The 21,080-nt window shown below is 39.9% G+C and overlaps 1 protein-coding gene across 1 annotated transcript in view; it reads left to right on the top strand.

Moving 5' to 3' along the window:
• Positions 1–21,080, top strand: part of CELF2 (CUGBP, Elav-like family member 2) — a 257,535-nt gene that overhangs the window by 113,140 nt on the left and 123,315 nt on the right. The window contains exon 2 of the mRNA XM_010001271.1: positions 15,436–15,632. Within this exon, the coding sequence (XP_009999573.1) occupies positions 15,436–15,632 (197 nt within the window). The remainder of the gene's footprint in view (positions 1–15,435; positions 15,633–21,080) is intronic.

Genomic DNA, 21,080 nt, shown 5'->3' with positions numbered 1-21,080 from the left:
CTGCTGACTCTGAGCTTCTTTCAGCTCCATATAGCTATGGGAAAGCTTCATTTAATCTGTTTCCTTTTCTATGTGAGCTGTCTGTGTGTTGTGAAAGCAAAAAATATGCTGTCAGGCTTGATTTTTCTCTTTGTTTCATATACAAATGTATTGTATACATTATATTTGTTAATCCCTGTTGTTCATAAAAATGCTCTAGGTGATTAGAATTTATTAAGTAATAATTTATTTTATGTAAAAGCTAATATGAATTTTCATATCCCAACTATTTTTCTTATAGCAGTCAAATGTTATATAGCTGCTAATATTTCAAAGTGGTTTTAATTAGCATCTCAGTCTAATACAACTCTGTCCCAGAATGCATCATCAAATTAAATAAAAAAGGATAGCAGAGGCTTTAGTGGATAAGTGACTGGAAAATATGGAGTAATGTGAGATATGAGCTAGTGCATCAGATTAGGATTCACTTCCACCTTGAAACTTCAGGGAATACATTCCAAATCTGTCTACTAATGTCTTCATGTTAACCCCCAAATTCTCTGACCCCTCTTAGTAAAGCATTAATTGTTTTGATCAACTGTGTTGACATTCAGTCCAGTCACGGAAAGATGGAAGCACAGAGAGGTAAAGAAGTATTCAAGATCTTGGGCTCCTTAATGAAGATGATAAGTAGAAAACAGTAGGAAAAAAAATGCTGACTTGGTAGGCCAAGTGAATTAGACCTGCTATGTCACCTTCCCCCCTGTTTTTCTTAACCACGTATTAAAATACTCTGAGAGTGTGTCATGATTCCTAATACATGAAAAGAGTGAGAAAACATCTGGGCTTACCAATAAAATTACGTCTGCTACTTAAAAAGCAGCCAACATCGTTTCGGATCTCAAAGATGCTCCTGCGATGCCGATAGTAATAGTGGCTTTGGAAAGTTCTTTTCTTCTGTATAATTTTCAAATACTGCTTTTAAAAGACAAATCAGAATTGCATGAAGTTAAAAAAAACAAAACAGTTCAACATTTATATAGTGCTTCCTTGGAGTGTTTCAGAGCAGTTCATTGGGATGGGAACATAACATACCAATTCAAAGGTGAGGGAGATAAACACAATAAAAGGAAGAGACAACAGAATGTGGCTGAGAAACAGGTTTCTTTATTGCATAGTCTTCTGCTCTTTGCCGTTAGATACACTTCCCAGTTTTGTTCTGATGAACACAGATGAAGAACATGGATGTGCCTTAAAATAATCTGTAATACCCCTCTCAATGAACTTGAAATTGCTTGAGTAAATCTTCACGTGTGGTGTTCATAGCTGACCTGCTGCCCCGTGGGTCACTGTCCATCGTGAGTGAGTGTGTGGGTGTGAGGCACAGATACCCTTCCCTGTGTTAAACCAAAATGAGCACCACAATTCTCCAGTGGTAGCATTCAGAATGAAAATTCAGGCCTTTGTTTTCTCTCTGCATCTCTGTTAAAGTGTCAGGCTCAGCAGGTTTAGTCTTCAAATCATTAAAATACATGTATATATTATTAAAATCCCATATTTGATGCTTGGATTCCCCTCTGTTTCCTGTATCAAGCAATTGTGACCTGTGAGCTTCAATACTGTGTTCTCCAATCATTAGCACCCAGGTTCCTCCACATACCCTGGGGCAGGTTTTTTTCCTAGTTCCATCTGTTGAGCAAAAGTGCCGATGACTGTAGAGGGAGGGGTTATGGAAAAACAGTTGGAAGAGGGCTGGAAATCTTAGAGAACCACATGGTGTTACTAATCCTCCAGCTTTCCGAAGACTTTTCATCACAAATAAGAGCTTTCCACTTCCAGGGGGAGAAGGTAAAGAGAAAAAAGAAGGAAAGAAATGAACCCTATGGGGTAATGACACAGATTTCTATGAATCACACTGCCTTTCACATTCCTTCCAGAAAAGCCAAACCTGAGCTGGCCAAGTTTCTGCAGGTCGAGTATGTTACAGGGAGCTTAAAAATATATCCAGAAGTGTTTAACTACCTTTTCTACTCCATGAGACTATTGAAGTTAAGAGGCTTTATACATCAGGCTGCCCAAGGAGGCTGTGAAGTCTCCTTCTCGGGAGATATTCAAGACCCACCTGGATGCAGTCCTGAGCAATGTGCTCTGGATGATCCTGCTTTAGCAGTGGAGTTGGACTAGATGATCTCTAGAGGTCCCTTCCAACTCTGACAGTTCTATAATTCTTTGATCATGGGATGCTCAAGGGATATAGGTGATATTCCTGCTTTTTTTTCCCATTTCCTCCTTTCCTATTTCTTTTGCAAAAGTGCCAGGACCTGGATTCATTTTTTCTTGTGAATAAAACCTCCAGAGCAAATAATAACCCACTAGGATAAGCTTTTGTCCAAAATGTAGTTAAGAAATTCTCTCATAGTTTTAAATTTCTCATATTGCAAGTATTTACTGTGACCTTAAAAATATGGTTTTCAGCAGCTTTTCAAGATGTGTTTTTCTGTTACTTTGGCAAACAAGGTCTGAGTGGCAGAGCTGTGCTGTTCTCCCAGTGCTATGTTTGTGCAGAGCACCCTGAGAACTCACAATGAGAAGATGGAGATCTGTCTGTCTGTCAGAAGTGTCTTCTGAAGTCAGAAGCATCCCCATGAATGACTGCCATGTGACTTGGGAAGTGTGTGCATTAGGGCGTGGTTTTGGGGAGATTTTTCATTGTATGTTTAAAAGGAAAATTTAAACCAAATTTTCTGAGGTTTTTTTGTTTCTTTGAATGGTGCTTTTAAAAGGGGAGTTGCTCCTTTCCTAATTCCATGTAGTTGTTTGTTTTCTTGTGAGCATCAAAAGAACAGTGTAACCAATGGAGCAAAATAACAGAATTGCAATAATAAAACTAATCTAAACAAAATAATGGGAACTTACTTTAAAGACTCAGATTTGTTGTTGTCCACATGTATGCCAGTGCTACTTAGCTTTTTATATAACTGCTTTCTCTTCAAATGGAAAAGTATAGCTGTTGGTAACCCAAAATACAAAGGAAAATGAATAATTCTTTGACGAACTTAGAACACATATTGCAATGGAATTTAGGGACTTCAACAAGTGTGAAATGGAGACAACGTGGCCCATTTTACCAAGCACACGGGGCAGAGCTTTCCATCTAGCCTGCATAGTGTTTTTTCCATTCAAAATTGCTTACTACTCTGGCTTCACAACCAGTTTCTCTTCTGTAACGTACAGGTTGTGGTTGTGTGTGGTGATAGTGGTACATCTGGTGGAATCTGGTTTTACCACCATTTCATGCTAGCCATAGCATGCAGGACTTGCCCACAAGAAGCTGAAGCCAGTCTCCAGCCTAAGCCATGATTCTGTCTTCCATGAAGCTGCTAGGAGCACATGTGCTGTAATGTAGAATCAAATACCAGTAATAATAGATTAGGGGGGTCTTCCCCTTCCCACAAAAAACAATACAATGAGTTATAAGTATGTTGAAAATCACTGAGGAAAATAACTTTCTAACTATTGACATTTTAGTAGCAATCTAATAAGGTACTTAGAATTTTCTGCTATCTTATATTCAGTAAGTAGTTAGAAGAGAGTCAGAAAAGGGAAACTTCTGGATTTTGTGTTAAGCTTCCCTGTAATACAACATGAAGGAAAAAAACAAACCCTCTGTTGATTCTGTTGTTGTCCAGCAATCTAATAAGAGCTGAGGTCTGTTTTACAGAAAGACTGGGCACTTTCAGTTCTGTTTTCTGCCCCCATAAACCTGGCTGGACAAAGATTACTCCTTTCTGAAGAACTGGGACGTTTTTCACAGACAGCATTCATATTTTCCTTTACTAAACAATCAGAATTAAGTAGAGGTAGGAGGAACAGAGGTGTTCTGCGGAAAGGAGGAGAAAAAAGAGCACAAAAACTGTCACAACCCCACACCCCTGCTATATTTTTTATTTAAATGGTAAAGTCTGCTTGTCCCCCCTCCTGCATGCAGATGTTCAGGTGAGCTAATTTCATAAGGTTATTCATCCCAGTAACATTTGAGAGCTTTCCCCCAATTCCCAAAGTTTTGCCTGCCCGATACTTTACCCTCAAGCCTCGAGAAGGATAAAGCTTTTCTTCTTTCTTTGCTTCTATTTTTAAGGTTTCACCCTCCTCTACAACTAAACCAAGTCTGATCCTGGTTTTCAGTTTCATTATTTTATCTGTAGCTTCCGTAATGCTTGGCTAATACCAGAACCCTATTTTCCAAGACACTCTACAGGAGGATTTACTCTACCCGAAAGAGTTACAAGGACAGACAAGGGACTAAAATTCCCAAGGCCAAACAGTAGGATGAGAAGAGATGGGACCAACCTCTAGCACCTCTTTGTTCTCCAGCCAGAGGCAGTATCACCTAATGAACAGGCAACTGAACATCTTAGCACATTTTACCTACCTGCAAAACTTGCCCAGTAGTCCTCTGGGGTGGGATTGCCCCACTCCTGCCCTACTACTTTTGGTTTTTGGTAGACTGGCAAAATGAAACTTCCAAGTACTGGAATAACCAAACTCCTTCCCAGGCAGCTGCTGGAAGTCCAACCTGCCCAAATGAAATGCTGCAGAAATCAGCTTTGTCACCTTTTTGACCCCCAGCTCACCAAAACCTTTCCATGCGCGGAAAGTAAAAAGTTGGTTGCAGTCCTTCACAGATGGCTGACAGCCTCTCCATGAGTTCTACAGGGTGAGTTAGCACTGAAGCAGGTCAAGATCACACCACGCTGTATTCTGAAGTGCTCACAGTTGTCGCCCCAGCAGTATCACGTTAAACTCATCACATAGCAAGACGTGTTGGCCCGACCGGCCACCTTCATCTGGCCCGTAGATACCCGAGAGCTCTCGTAGTGTGGGCTGTGTTTGTGTAGACGCTGTTAGTGTTTCCACTGAGGTCTGCATCTTTCTCAGAGCTCACTGCAGCTGTATCTGCACATTGTAAAACAGCAAGCTTTAAAGTGCCTTGTGAAGCAAATCCTTCCAGCCTCGCGTTGGAAGGAAACAAGAGTCACCCCATGCAGAAGTGTGTCTGCGTGTGTCAGCAAAGTGCTTGTTCAGCGTGATAGCTGAGTGCAAAAATTTTAAGAGGAATCAGGCAATTACATTTCCAACCCACATCTCTTCTGTTTGTTAGGAATTCATCATTTCACATAGATACAGCATTTTGTTGTCTGTCTCATATCTTCTATATACACAATTTCGTTTTCATTTTTTAATATTGTCTTTCCCTGTTGTTGGGATTTTTTTTTCTTTCTTCTTTTCTGGCCAGGTTATACATATGCTAATGGAAATAGGCCTATTATTTGAAGCATAGTTCTGCTTGTCAATGAAGCTTCATTAACACCGTTATCACTGTCTGACATTTATCTTATAATTTTCCAGAGTTGACTGTTACATCTCCATGGAAACCCAAATTGCAATTGAAACAAGTGAGATAATAAAGGCATCCATAGAGGACTGACAGTGTGCAAGCCCACAGTGTTTGCAGGCTACATTTGTTTATAGTTCTAGAGTTATTTTTCTCTGATGAAATACAACTTTTTTTATATATGAATTTGTCACTATATAGACTATTGCATTCTTAGGTTGGTTTGGGTTTTGTTTTTTTTTAAGCAGCCAAAAACTTAAACAATCATGGAGTCTTTTGATTTGCTGACTCTTTCAGTATGCAAAAAGGATCTTGTTTTTTTCTCTACCTAAGGACTTGAGTTCTCTAAGTTCGTGACTCTAAATCAATTTAGATGGTGCCTCAAAGCATAGAGTCATGAAACTGGAGTGGGTCCAGAGTGAATTAATCTGAAATTAATTTGATTTTGAAAGGCTCCATCTGGCTGTGTTTGGAAAAGGCATTTAGACAGATATATAAACAAATGATCATCTGTATTCTATATGCCAGATGTGGTGTCAAAAAAAATGAAGAAATAGTTTAAAAAATAAAATCAGCTGAGGGGGATTTTGCTGTAACAGTACTCAACTTGTTAAAATTACAATTGCATCACACTTTGGACAATAATATTTTCTTACATTCAGATGTGTAAAAGGAGGGAGCATGGGTGAGCTTGATAGGATATTTCATTTTAAGTAAGAAAATTGAATGTCACAGCTTGCTTTAATTGTCTATTTGAGATCTCACATAAATCAGTGCAGCTAACCAAAATTGCCTGTGCCTTTAATACGATCAGTGCTGTGATCTTCCATTCCCTTTTTAAGGAAGCTGTTTAAGGAGAAGCAGCCATGTCAGGCACGAGCTGTTGGCCTCCCTCTCTTTGGGCCCTGTCAAAATACCTCCCTGTGCTTTGTGAAGCTCAGCTGGGAGCTGGTCTGAGTGTGTGTGTGCGCAGGTGGGCCCTGGTCTTGAAATAAGTTGGACTATAAATTACTTCTTGCAGTAGCTGATTGACTTTAGCACACAGAAATGGCTGTTTCAGAACAAACGTTTGGAGGACACCTTTCCCATGCCATCCATCCCCCTAGTCCCAACTGCAGGACACAGTTTGCCATAAACTAGGAAAGTCCATGCAAACCTCATAACTTGCAGAAAACTGGCAGCCTGGACATAAAACTTTCTGAAATAGTCACTTTATTGATTATCAAGTAAAAAGAAAATAATGTGGTTTTTAAGTGTTCATTACTGCCTTTGGAGGGGTTTTTGGACAAAGGAAAAAGGGAATCGAGTAACAACTTCGCGAATTTGGAGCAATAAGTGTTTGGAACATGGAGAGAGAGACTGAGGTTGTTGACAAGAAAACAGATGGTCCTACATGTCTTGAATTTTAAAAGCATGGTACTATTCTAATTCAGTTGTTGACATGTCACAAATATATAAGCATTTGGGTGTAATCAAATGCTCCTTTTTTTTTTTAATTTTTAAGTAATACCGATAGACGTTTCCTGCCACACAGAAAGAACTGTGCTTCATTGCAAATATGTGTAATCAGTAAAGCAAGGCATTAATAATCCACACCATTAATACTGAGCAGTGAGCTACTTCAGACTCAACTTTATGTGAAAAATGGTATCATTCAGTGCTCCAAAACTGTAGTATAATGTGCAAGATCGTGAGCATTTTCTCATGCGATTGTCTATCTTAACAGTAATGCAGACACAATCCCTTTGCAATTTGGGCCCCTTGTAGACAATACACAGATATTTATGCAAAAAGATAGACTCTGCCCCAAAGAGACTACAAAGAAAAAAGTTGGTGAGGACCACAAGATTGGAATAGTAAGTTGCAATCATTGCACATGAGTATTATACTTGTGGTGATCTGCCAGGGATCTCTTCCTGTCATAATGGAGTTTAGTTTAGAGACAGAAAAAAATATAAAGTAGAAGCTTTTGTTAATGCTAAGCTCTTCAGGTCTAAACCAGATGTGCAGATGCCCATACGGGAGTTGGACCACAGAAAACAGATTTTTAAAATTAATGACTTAGGTATTTATCAGATGTCTTAACTCTTGTGGTACTTTTCTCCTGCTGTGTGGAGTTAGAAATACACCTACCTTATACCTGATAATGACAGACCTGATCGTGTTTGAGGGCTTAATGTACAGAAATGTCCAGAAAGCAAAAATTACTTATTGGGTGGTTGCCTAAGCTGAGTTTTATGTGGCAGAACATGATTGCTTGGCGGATCTTATCCAGCCTTGAATTAATTAATTCCCAAAGCCTACAGGAGAGACTGGAAGAATAAGGCTGGGAGTTAATACAGAACCTCTTAGTTCAGATCTCCAAGCACTTTTAAAAATAATTCTCATTGTGTATCCCTAGAAATTTGTTATCTTCATCCATATTTGAACAAGAGGGGAAACAAATTCAGAGTAAGGGTTGAGGTGGGGTGAGGTTGGCTTTCTTCAGGTGTTAAAGGGCAGGTGTCTGTCACTGGCTGTTGAACTTTTACTAGTTTCAGTTTAGTAAAATCTATAGGCTGGTGTAAACAAATCCTAAAAGGTACTAAAAATAGGCCATTGTAATTTTTATCAGCATAAACAAAAAGATGCTACTTCATTCAGATCTGTACAGATGGTGTGCTTAATTGTTTACTTCTACTATTGGATGGACTAGCAATGATATTTAATTGGTTTCCAAAATAGAGGACTTAAGAAAAAACCCTCTGCACTCATTAATTCTCTTGTTTACATATATTTTAACCTGTATGAGTTATTCCACTCATGTCTGTGTACAGCACGTACACATCATTAAGCACTACTACATGTTTAAAAAAAAATATTATTTGGTAAAAAACAGGTCCATACACCAGCTGTAGAAGCTGAGATGGTCTGAGGCACATTGCACATCTTTTTTTCTGAAATATGTGTTTGAATGTAAGGGTTTTTTTGAAGGTGTGATGTAGCAGATGTACAAAGCTTTTGCGAAGTTACTGTTGCTTGCCTCTAGGGAGCATTACCAAAAGCAGGATAGTAAAATAACATCATTTAGTAGTTTTTTTTAAACATGTAATATAAGGAGTATTCAGGGTTTAGGTTGAAACCCCAGCCTTAAATCAAACTGGTTTGTAATGGAGGTCGTGCAGGATCATCAGGGCTGAGCATGTGAAGAACCACCAGCATCTAGAGGTAAATGTTTAGCAATGAACATGGGGGAGGTTGCAGCTAGGTTTGCTTTGGTGAGCAGAACTCTGAGGGCTAATTTTAGGCAGCCAAGAGTCCTTGGTACAAGGGAATCTATATGCTCCAGTGTGCACCACAAGCTGAAAGGGTAATTGCATTTTAACATAGCTCTTACTGTGACTTTCTTTTGTATCCTTGATTTCTTTCTGTGATACTAATGAGGAATCTGTATCTATAACACTAAAAAATAATGTGTTTTATTGTGGATGTACTTGGCTCTCCTCTGATGTTTCTCTAGTATGCATTTTATTAAGTATTTTTCCAAATTCATGAAGCCCTAAGTATCAGGCAGTCTGACCTACCTGCTTGAAAGGCAAGTTCCCTCTGCGGCTCCTTTTCCCAGCCCAAATGTATTCCCCATCCAAACATTTTTCAAGGTAGGAAAAGTGTGGGGTTTTTTCCAGATTTTTAAATCTGTTTTCCTCTGTGAGAGGATGCTACCTCCTTATCTTGCCTAAAATTTGCATTTAAGGCATTGAAGTGATCACATGTACTAAATTTGGGATTAATCAGAAAACAAGAGTCTCCTTTAGCAGCAATGGTTTGCCACAGTTTGTATGATCTAATATGCAAGCGAGTTAGCAAAGCTGAGCAACAGCTAGTCACTTATTTCACCTGAAAAATTAACGTGAATTTTAAATTATCGGGGCAGTAAAAGGGATTCCATTGTCTTAAGAAATACACTTTTACAGATAGTTTCTGCCAACGTGGAGGCAACAAAAGAAAAAAAAAACCAAACTTTGCCTTCACCATTCAGTGCTTACATGAGCACTTGAGTATTATTATTAGCTACTGAGGAGAATAAAGTCTGAGCATTGGATGTCAGACATTAAAAGCCATCAGGATTGTTTATGTAGTTGATAACGTGTGCGTGAGTGCAAGTGCGGTTGCTCTCTGCTGGATGGATGAAGAATTGCTCAGCCCTTTGTTAAAGGCTTTATGGGTCTGTAAGGTGGAGTAAGGGAGAATATTTTGCAAGCTCAGAGTTTCTGAATCCCTCCTGTAACTGCAGTTGGCCTTCAGGTGTAGCAGGATGGCAACTTCGCAAGTCTTAGAGCTACTCAATTGTCAGCCCTGCCAATGGGTGCAGGGAAGCCTGGAAAAAATTATTTTGTTGATATTACTGCATGGATAGGACCAAGCATCCTGCTATATGCTGCTTTGGGCATCATGTCAGGTTCACTTGCCAACTGCTATTGCAGATATGCGTTACTTAATAATAATTATTAGTATTATTAACGTTTAATAGCTCTGCCAAAAACTGTACAAGATATTACAGCACAAGCAGTTAATGATTTTTGAAACTTCATCTTTCCTTTAAGCTGCTTTTGAGCAACTACTCTGTGAAAATGCTGATGGGCCAGGAATCTTCTGGAGATGACTTTTATCACCTGAAACACAGAGACCTGGTCTTTTACGGCTTAAAAATATGGAACAGCTTCTTTTTGGTTTTTGTTTGTCAGAGGTTCTGGCCATTATTTTGTTGGCCAAAGTCCAATTTAGGTAATTACATTCTGTGTTGATAAATCGCAACCCCCTGCAGTTTTCAATTGGGTATGGTATTGTTCTACCCTTCCTGGCTGAAATAGTTGTGTGATAATGCTCCATGTCATTAAACAGCTGCCGTCTGTCACCTTGCGATGAAGCCATTCCTCTCTAAACAATGAGTTTATAAAGCCCTTTTGGGTCCTTCCAGATAAAATTTGCTCGTAAACCAGCAATTATGATCTTGCAAGTACAGTAAGGTGATGCTTGTTTGTCTCTCTTGACAGCAGTTGGAATCCTTCAAACGGGTGTCATCCCTTTTGTCAGCTTGTGTGATATCCTGGCAGTGACTCCACTGCTCGGATGTTTTTATTTTATTACTGTAAAACCCTGATGCCTGTAAATGCTTCTGTACTGGAGTGGATTTAGTAGTCTTTACACTTGGAACCTGTTCGTTATCATGTTCTTGTTGTTATGTTGGCTCTTAAGAGGGGGGTCCTTGTTCTCTTGCAGATGTCTTATACCATAGAATGTGAAAGAGACAAATTCCCCTGCAAGATGGGAGGGATGAGACATGAAATAACCAGAACAGAACAGTGAGAAGGGTTCTGGGCAACATTAAAAGGAGATTTGAAAAACGGGTTTCATGTAAATGCGTCTGGTCCCCGTTAACAACTGTTTTTCAGCACCTGACTTGACATCTAGTTCATTAATGAAAATGAACGTGGATTAATGCCAGAGCTCTTCACAGGGATGAATTTAAGAGAGTCCCTTTTGATCCAGACTTTGTTTTTTCAGCCTGCCCTTCTCTCTTTAGCGGTCAGTTTGCTTTTAGCAGTCTTGCTGTAATTACAGATATGAATGGGAGAGAAAGAGAAGGCGTCTACTAGGTTTTTCCTGTGCTCCTGCTTAAGCAGCAGTGATATTAGAACAATCTCTAGCTCCTCAAGGAGTGGCCCTGTCAACTTGCTGAAATGATGGAATGGTAGTTAGGTTATTAGAAGGAAAATTGGCACAAATTGGGAGAGAGGATGCTCTGGCAGCAACCACAAGCAGGCAGCGACTTAGTGGCTTAATCTCTGCCCTAGGGCTGCACTCTACAATATAGATGACACCTTGTCAGTGAAGATGATGTGCTGGGTCACCCCTGAGTCCACTGGGCTAAATTGGCCATGGAGGGAAGGATTGCTGCAGTATAGAGACAGCAAACCACATAATCTAAATGTTTTTTTTTTCTTTTTTTTAAATCTATGTTATCATTTGAGTACTGACAGTAATTCTCAAGGGATCCCATTCTCATTAGTGTCCCCTAGACACAGCTATCTCTGTAAGCTCATGCTTTCAAGAAATAAAGAAATAGTCCTAAGCTTTTGTAAGAATTGCTTTGCTTCCCCTTGCACAGTTTCATGCATGGTTTCTCTTTTGTCTTGTCTTGTCTTCTTCTTGGGTACATCGAGGGGGGAGATGGGGGGAAGGAAGGAGCCACTTCCTTTGAGAGTTGCTGTGCAGACAAAGAGAAGTAAAAGAAACTTATGTTGACCCAATAAGCTCTCTGACAACTGAACCGTCTGGGAGATGTCCTAGGTTCCTCAGTGTAACTGCAGGGTATCAGATCCATAAAATCTATAAAATTAGGGCGTTTTTTTCTATTATTTTCACAGAATCATAGATTCACAGAATCTAGTGGAAGGTGTTCCTACCCGTGCAGGGGAGTTGGAACTCAATGATCTTTAAGCTTTCTTCCAACTCAAAAAATTCTGTGATTCTGTAATTCTGTGATTCTGTGATGGTTTGGGATACATGTTGGCAGCTCAGTGAAACCACTTGAGGTAGAAAAGGTTTATTAAAAAAACAAAGTCTGCATTACACTTGCTTTTTTCCTAAATCTACAGGAGTCAGTGGATTGGCAGAGCTGTCCACAGATGGTGGAATTTGGTCCAGAGAAGTTTTAATGATTTACCCAAGTTAATTCAGGCAGCGCGTGGCAAGACCTGTCCCCTGGAGCTTTGCATCACAGCATAGTGTAGCCTACACCTGGAGTCAGAGCCTTTAACCATTTTTATCCAATAAACCATCCTTATCCAATAAAGCACTTAAGGAATATGATCAAAGTAATTCAGCTTCAGTTCCACCAAAGTAAAGAAAGGGCTTAATAATTCTGTGGTATTAGAAGAGATCTTGGCTTGTGCCTAAACCTTTAGCTCAAAGCAGGAGCTTGATGCTAATGGGGTCATTAACCTGAGAAAACATTTGGAATTGTTTGGTTTTGTGGTGTCCTAAAAATTGGCTTGTTAGCAATGGAAATTGTGGTGCTCTTGGTGGTAGAGGTGATTTTACTAAAGGAAAAAGCAAAGGAATAAACTTGCTATTTGTTATTAAATATGACCTTTGCTGTAATTTTCAGCTGAAGTAGCAGCTGTGTATGGATTTCTTAAAGAAGTGACCCAACAGAGAGAATAGATGAAGGACATAATTTAAAAATGAACACAGTTCATTTTTTAATGTAAACAACATGGAGAATAAATAAAGTGAAAGAATAAGCCAGTTTCTGAAAGTAAGTAGTTGACAGAGTCTAGGACAAAGATGGGAGCTGCACAGCTGAGCTTCTACCTTTTCTTTTCTCCAGGTCCAAAATATAAAATAATATGTAAGCATTTTCCTTACTTATTTTAAGCTATAGGTTGGGGACTTTTCAACCTCCGTACTAGGGATGTTGTTTAACAGGTTGTGTTTTACATAAAGAACAGGAATTGGAAAAAAAACACAAAGTGACTTTCTAGAGGTATAAATGCCATGTAGGTGCCTACTGATCCATGGAAATCTTGAAAGTTGTTCCCATAGAGTATAATTCAAGTGAATCAGTCAAGTTTTCTGTTTCTTGGAGATTTTTTGGAAGGCGCTTCTTTGGTTTGGCTTAAGGTTACGTATGTATTGGAAAAATGCATATTCTAAGGCCTAGAGAAGTTGTCATTTCTTCAGATGTACTTGTGAACTGTAGACCATCTTCAAAATTAAGAGCCTATGGAAGACAAGAGAGGGTATTTGTGCATGAAACAGGACATAAAAAGGTGGACCAAAAATTTAGTCTCTACTCTTACTCAGGCAAGACTCCCACTACAATCAATAGGAATTTTTACTAATAAATGAGTGTAATAAAACCTGTTGTCTGCTGGTCTGTGTTGAAGACACTTCACGAGTGATGATCAAACTGCTTGTTGTTGGTTTAAAGCGTGCCTTTAATAAAACTTTCACCTTCTTGCCATTAGCAGGGAAAGTGCTAATGTTAATATGGGCATATTAATATGTTCGGGTGAATTGTGCTTTCAGAGAGATGAAACACATGAAACTACATAATTTGTCATTGCACAGGTTATAGCTGTGAGACAGGGGAATTACACAGGGTCACTTTTTTCTTACTTTTCATAGTTTATTACTTTTTTTTCACATGTGAAATATGATTTTTGTCTGGTTGTGCAGATTTTGTACTCTTCCCAGTCCTCCTGTGGGCATTCTCTCCAGAACAATCATCAAACAGAGAAATTGTAATTAAAGCCAAGTTTTTTTGGAAGTAGCAGGTGGCTCGGAGATGCCTGAATTCTGCAATGATCAGCTTTCAACATTGCTGAACACAGGCCATTTCCCCCCTTTCCCCAGTGGAAAGATGGGGGAATGCTCTAAAAGTCATGTCTCATTAGTGTTCTTTCTTGAAACTGAAGCATCCAAAAATTATCACTAACGGAATCTCTAGCCAAGTAATTAGTTGAAATTACTGTCCTTAATTATAAAAAATCATACGAGAGGGTTTTTTGCATTTTCACTTTTTGGTTACATTTTTACATTTTTTGTTGAAAGAATCACAGAATTTCTTGAGTTGGAAGGGACCTTAAAGATCAAGTTCCAACTTCCCTGCTTGGGCAGGGACACCTTCCACTAGAACAGGCTGCTCAGAGCCCCATCCATCCTGCTCTTGAACTCCCTGTGGAGCACCCACAACATCTCTAGGCAGCCTGTTTCAGTGTCTCACCACCCTTACACAAAGAATTTATGCCTGATCTCTAAGCTAAATCTCTCTTCTTTCAGCTTAAAACCATTACCTGTTGTCCTCTCACTGCAAGCCTCTGTAAAAAGCCCCTCCCTAGCTTTCCTGTAGTCCCTTCAGGTACTGGGAGGTCACTATGAGGTCCCCCCAGAGCCTTCTCTTCTTCAGGCTGAACAGCCCCAACTCCCTCAGCCTGTCCTTATCAGAGAGATGCTCCAGCCCTGGGATCATTTTCATGGCCCTTCTCTGGACACATTTCAACAGACCCACATCTTTCTTGTGCTGGGGGCACCAGAGCTGGACACAGTTTTCAGTATTGTATTCAGTATTGTTCAGTACTTAAAATTATTTGTTTTAGGAAAAGTACAGCTCTTACTATATAATGTGTCATTTGTATCACAGAGTAGGCTATTTTTTGTTACGAGTTCTTTTCCCTTGCAAAAGTGTGTGGTTGTTTTGAATAGAGATGCGCATCTGGAGATCAGACAGGAGAACAATTTACAGGGTGTGAAAAATTTCAAAAATTTGGTTTTCTTTTGCAGGGAGAAGAACTTTTTTGAAGCAGCATTTTAATTTTCCCAAGTTGTCAATTTTGCCACTCTTTTTGAATGCTGGTTTGTTTTCTTGTTGTTGTTGTTGTTTTTTATGCCAGGGTGCAAAAAACTTTTCACTGCAGCTTTCCAGACTACTTTTGGTTTTTAAAGAACGTAGGCAGCTAATCAGCAGCAACCAGCCACATAGCTGGAGTGTTTTCCATTCTAGGCAATATCATACTAATTTGATGCACACATGGATGCTCCACACAATCTGCAAATTCATCGTTGGCATCTTGCATTAGTCATCTGACAGATTGCCAAGTGTTTCATATTCCTTTCATGTGACTTTATTACAAAACACACACACACACGCACTGCCTTGTTTCTGCCAGTAGCCAGTTCAGTGAGAATTCACTGCAGTTCTGTTTACAACAGCCATGGAGAGAAATCTGCACTTATTTTCAACTATCCTCTGCTTTAAAATGCACAAGTCCTGGTTTGCGTGGGGCTGCTCTCTTCTTATATAGTAATATTAAACAGCAGCCTGCAGAGAAAACCAGACTCAATGAAAAATGTAATGCATTGGTTTTGTTCATAATACTTATGCTATTAATTAAATACTGATTTTTATTTTTTTCCTGTTTTGTGCCAATTGACATCATCTTCTGCATCTAGAGCACATGAAAACTGCGTAGTCTCCTAACTTGCCTTCTCCTTTTAATCTCCTTTTCCACTTCTAGTAACGGCACAGCTAACAAGATGAATGGAGCTTTGGATCATTCAGACCAACCAGACCCAGATGCCATTAAGATGTTTGTTGGACAGATTCCCCGTTCATGGTCAGAAAAAGAGTTAAAAGAACTTTTTGAGCCTTATGGAGCTGTCTACCAGATTAACGTTCTCCGAGACAGAAGTCAGAACCCTCCCCAAAGTAAAGGTACAGTAGTTGTGCTCTCTTTCCTTTCAGTTTGTTGTTTTTTTTTCTGGTGATCTTGCTTGCCTTTAGGATTTCCAAAGAGGTTTGCATCTGAGCTGTGTGTTTAGAAGCACACTGTGTTGAGTTATGCAGCAGTCCTAAGAGGAGAGGACTCCTGAACACCTATTGATAACTGTCTTCCTCCTCTTCTTAAATTGCAGTTTAAATGTCTGTTATCTGGAAGCATGTGTTCCAACTGTGCAAAAAATAACAAAAGATTGCTGTCCTTGTTGAAATCATTATTGGCAAGAAACATGGAAACCTAAGTGGTCACTTTCCCAGGATTATCTCATGAAGAAAATAGAATTTTCTACCTCCTTTTGTTTCCTCTCTTTGCACCCCAGGTGGGAATAATTTTAAGGATAGGAAAAGGGAGAAATTATAGCAGTGGGCTCTTGCTACGTCATTGCTCCAGAGGCAATAAAAATTACAACATTTTTTCCAAAATCTGATTTATTTTCTGTAGTTGTATTAAAGGATTTTTGGAACTGGTATTTTTCTAAAATAAAGGGTTGCTTTTCCTTCCTACTTTTTTTTTATACACAAGTAAAGTATTTGTCCTTAACTAGGTTGCTTTCTTTCACTGTATGTTTAGGCATGTGAGAATTCTGTGTATAATAGCTATGCTGTATGCTTACATGTAGACTGAAAGTGAGTATTTGGTTTCACAGAAATCATGTTTCTCCCTAAACAGCTGTATATTTTCATTGACACTTCATGTTCCATGTGTGAAACTGTTGCTAATGGTACAACTAATTAGTGCAGCTCAGAGGCATAACTGGATATGCATGTGTGCCTGGCTATAAGGTTACCAGATAGTTATTTATTCTTACTGCGCTCCTGCCACTGCTTCTAAAAATCTTTAAAGCTCACGTGCTATGGACAAGATCATAAAATGATTTTGTGGGCTGGCGATTGACTAACGGTGCAAAACAGCACTCGCTTGAGATTTCCAGTTCAGTGAGAGGTGAGCGCGGCTGCGGGCGGCACTCAGCACAGCTTCGGGTGCTCCTCTGCACGGCACTGCTGAGGCTCAGCAGTTCCTCCTTGCCTGGGTGTGGGGCAGAGGATCCTCTTAATGGCCTCTTCTTTGCTGCCCCCAGTTAAACAGTCTTGTGCTTTGAATAGTATCCTTTTGGGTTGCTCATGTGTATCACTCCTGGCTAAAAGACCTGGTGGATTGGTGTCACACCAATGACAGGGAGGGGGTCCAACTCACCATGCTTTGCCTACTAATCATGTCCTTATATTAGATTGCTCATTCCTTTCAGAAGCAGAGGGGATTTTTTGTTGGAGTGTTTCAGTGTACTGCTTCCTGCTCCCTTTGTTCCCAAGGACCAATGTGCTGTAGCGTGTAGCCCCTGCTACATTACCACAGAGCCCCTCAACAAGTCTCTTTTGCTTGTAGTGCTGGATAGAAGACAGCATTGAGGGGTCAAGCAACTGGATTTTCTGCAGTCCAGGCTGCTATGGATGAGCAAACTCCTACATAGTTTAAACCACTCAAATGATGACCTTTGAGACTCGTCCACTTAGAACGAACTGATTCCGGGGCCACTGAAATGTCTTCCCACTAAGCAGTAAATTAAGTGAGAATGATACTGTGGATAAATTCCCATTTCTATAGTGTTTCCCATTTTATTGTACCTGTCTGCCAGGCAGCTGGAAGGCATGAGAATTAAGCACAGGTCATGCAAATTGATGTAGACTAATCATGAAGGCTTGTAGTCCTCATATTCAATATTCTTTTTGAAAGGTGGTTGGATTTGGGTTGGGTTTTTTTTTTTGGCTTGAACTCGTTTCAGCAATGCCAAGATGATGCTTTTATGTCATTTCAGGCATTTTATGTTTTAATGAGTAAATGAAATTTATCCTCAAGAAAGACAGAATAACCTTCAGACTTAGATATCCCTGACACAGCAGCAAGGTCCTCTGGTGATCAGCTTTTCTCTTGGAAGCTTTGGAGGACTCTATCTCCATTCTGGTTCTATCCTTCCTCCTGGCTGAATCTGCCAGCAAGGTTGCTAGATACAGAAAACTCTTGAGTTTCTTGTAAATATCTCTTGACTAGGAATGGTCTTTATTTTCTTAATCCAGTAGCATAAAGGATTCTGTGTGAGAGATTGTTAAGAATGTTAGAAACAAACAAATTGACCTGAAAAGTGTCTGATAGTCTTCTTGTCATGAGAAATACTTTACCTGTGCTAATTGGCATTTAGTAATGAAGCAGAGTTTTGACTTTTTGTTTGGAGGTGAGGTCAAATTCTGTGGTCTCCTGCTGTGTAAAAACACCCACACAGAACAACCATTTTCATTTTATTTGAGTTGGGTGAGTTGGGGTTCTACCAGGCATTTTCCTGCCCGCTGCCTCTCTGCACCACCTCCAGCTTTGCACAATGGTGCATCAAGGGGACCTTGTGGTTGGGTAGTGCTGGAAAAAGACCACTTTTCATTTCATTGCGTGGTCATGGCTCAGTGTCAGGCAGAGCATTCACAGGCTGATGTCACCCAGAAATATTCTCTGAATATTCTGCAAGCCATGAATTACAATTACAAAAATGCAAGTTAGTACCGCTACACCATGTGGGGGGGTGGCATTTTGTTCTTTGAAGTGAAAGGCATTTTGATTTTTGAAAGATTTCTCTCTTACCAGACAAGGGCTGTGTGTGTATTTCTCTTAGCTTGGCCAAAGGGGCTTCTCCAATTTGGACAGAATTTTTCTCTGATGAACTGTTTATGAAGCTGCAATCTGAGTCTCTCCCAGTTCTGTCAAAAATAACCATGGGCTGCTTCTCTCTCTCTCTTGCTATTATTAAGACTGTCTTTCATACCCTCCAACGACAGACGGCCTAGTTCATGTCTTTCCTCCTTTTCTGTATTGCTTGCCAGTTCTGCAAAGCTGAAGCTGGATGACAAGGAGGAAGACAAGTAGAAAGCCAAGTTTTACTCACTTTGGAAGACTAGAAAAAAGTAATCTTGCTCCCACATATATAGTGCTGCTGGTGCAAATGTTGAAGCTTGGCATTATTAACTGAGAATTACAGGAATGGCTACATTTCAGTGACTGATAGTTAAAATATTCTCTGTCGGTAGCAAACTCCCTGGGCTTTCCAGAGTTTGCAGATCTCCAGTTCTTTTTGGATGTGTGAAAGAGCTCAGCAAAGTAATTTGACTTTGTGTTTATCCCCAGTTGTTTTGTAAAGCTTTTTCCTCTTTCTGCAACATGAGAAATCCGGGGGATTAGGTAAACTACGTACAAAAAAAAAAAAAAAAGGAAATCCTGTAACTGAAATTAATGTCACTTTCAGCTTCTGAGGGCTAAGGGGATTCAAAGTCTAGGCAGATCAGCCCTCTCTGCTCCCAATCCAGCTTGCTGCCTTTATATAATTTATTCTGGGTGGATAGATGACTTTTTTTCAGAGTGGTCATTAAAGACAGCTTCTGTAATACCTCAAAAACAGCAGGCTCCATGCGAAGGCAGTATGCAGTGCTACCAAGATCTCTCTTCCTGCCTAAGCTGGAAGGATTTCCTTGGCTGCTCTTGTTTCGTAGTCCCAAGTGCTAAAGCAAGCAGATGGTACAGGGGTACTTTTGCCCACTGAAATGCAGCAGAAGAGCCTTGGGCCAGATCCACAATGTCCTTTTGATACTTTGCCTCTGTTTCGATACCAGATAATTCTTGTATGGATCAAGGGTCCCCTAACCCAGCTTTGTGAGCCTGAGCCTGCTTGTGCCTCCATAGGAATCACATTGCAGAAAGCATGGGAGAGGTGCCTGGGTAACAACTAACTCCGTGTTTGCTTGTAGCTGTTTCCAGCCCTTTATCAGATTAGAGGGAAGCTGCTGAGTGAACAAGGATGTGCTGTAGTTAAAGGCCAGTGTTTATTATTATCCTATTTAACATAGTAATTTAAGTCTACCGGGAAGCAAGCAGAGGAATCTGATAATGAGGCATTCATCTGCTGCATACAGGAGAGACTGGATGGGCAAGGAAGAAATTATGTGGCTTCTTTGGGTACCATTTCAGCTGCAGATACGCCCTTCAAAAAATACTCTTGTTCAAGTAGGAGGAACAGTTCCTCCATTCGATCCCCACTCACAGTGCTTTGTTTTCTGTGGTAAGATAAAAGGGAACTTGGGCAGTCCTGCTCTGGAGCAGACCTGTGGCACCCTGCTCATCATACACACCCATCCTGACCGTGCTAGTAAGCAGCAGAGGTGTTAACCAACTTCATTTCCTGCCATTGCACCACTACTCACTCCTGCCCTCAAAGCAATTTCAATGCATTGTGGTTTGCAAAACTATTTTAGGTGCTTTTTAAAAGCTCTCTTCAGCCAGCTCTCCAGGAGTCAGGGCTTTTCCCCACATTTTGACTAATTTTGTGGTTTGGATGCTCTCACAGGTCCACACAAACATTGAGCATTTGAGATCTGATGAGTTGTGTTATGAGCACATATGCTGTCAAAACTGAAGGACTTGGGACCACAGTCATTATGCATGTGTGTTTTAGACTACCCTTTAGTGACTATGGATAAGAGATCTTCTGTTACAATTGTAAACTTGAAATCTTTCATGCACTGAATGAAAAGGTGCCTAGCATTTACTTTTTTTTAGCAGGTGCTTTGTGCACCCTGAAAAGGTTCACACAGTGAAGACTGGCAAAAGCCAGATGTTGCTGCTAGATACAAGAACAATGAGGAGGGAAAGTGATTTATAAAGTTGAGGTTTTAACCAAATTTCAGTCTCTGACTTTAGAATGTTTCAATTTAAACCTTAAATAACCTTAATTCTGGAATTTGTTATGGATTATAAGTAGCATTAGAAAATATATTCTAGATGTGAGCTGATTTTTATAAAAGGTAATTCTTATTCGACAAATCTGCTGGAGTTTTTCAAGAGGTTTCTCTGAAAGTGGACAGGTGTGAAATGGTGTGTATAATCAAGCTGGATTTCCCAGGGGCATTTCATACAGTGTCACACAGGAGACTAATACATATGGTTGCTGGTGAAGCAGAGAAGGGCCCGTTTTCAAATGGAGAAAGGAGGTGGTTAGATGATCGAGGGCAGATTAGAATGGGGAAAGGTTATGGGCCGGGGGAAGAGAGGGAATGATGATTGGAGAGCAACAGGGACTGTTATTGGAGATCGATACTTTTCCACTCTCTATGTAAATGGCTTTGACAGAATGAACCTCCAACTTGTTATCCAACTTTTTGGATCATGCAGTAGGGACTGGATGGGGGTGAAACCACCTGATAACCTGGAGAAAACAATCCAATACAAAGAATTTCAACTGTGTAAAATGAACCATGATCAAGAAGAGAATTAGAGTTTTGAGTGAACACATATGTTGATGAGTATATTGTTTCTAAGATTTGAGAGCAGAAGATTTGAGGAGTGTACATAAA

The sequence above is a fragment of the Chaetura pelagica genome, unplaced genomic scaffold (genome assembly GCF_000747805.2).
Source record: "Chaetura pelagica isolate M959 unplaced genomic scaffold, ChaPel_1.0 scaffold66, whole genome shotgun sequence".
Lineage (NCBI taxonomy): Eukaryota > Metazoa > Chordata > Aves > Apodiformes > Apodidae > Chaetura > Chaetura pelagica.
This window is presented reverse-complemented; position numbering and strand designations above follow the sequence as displayed.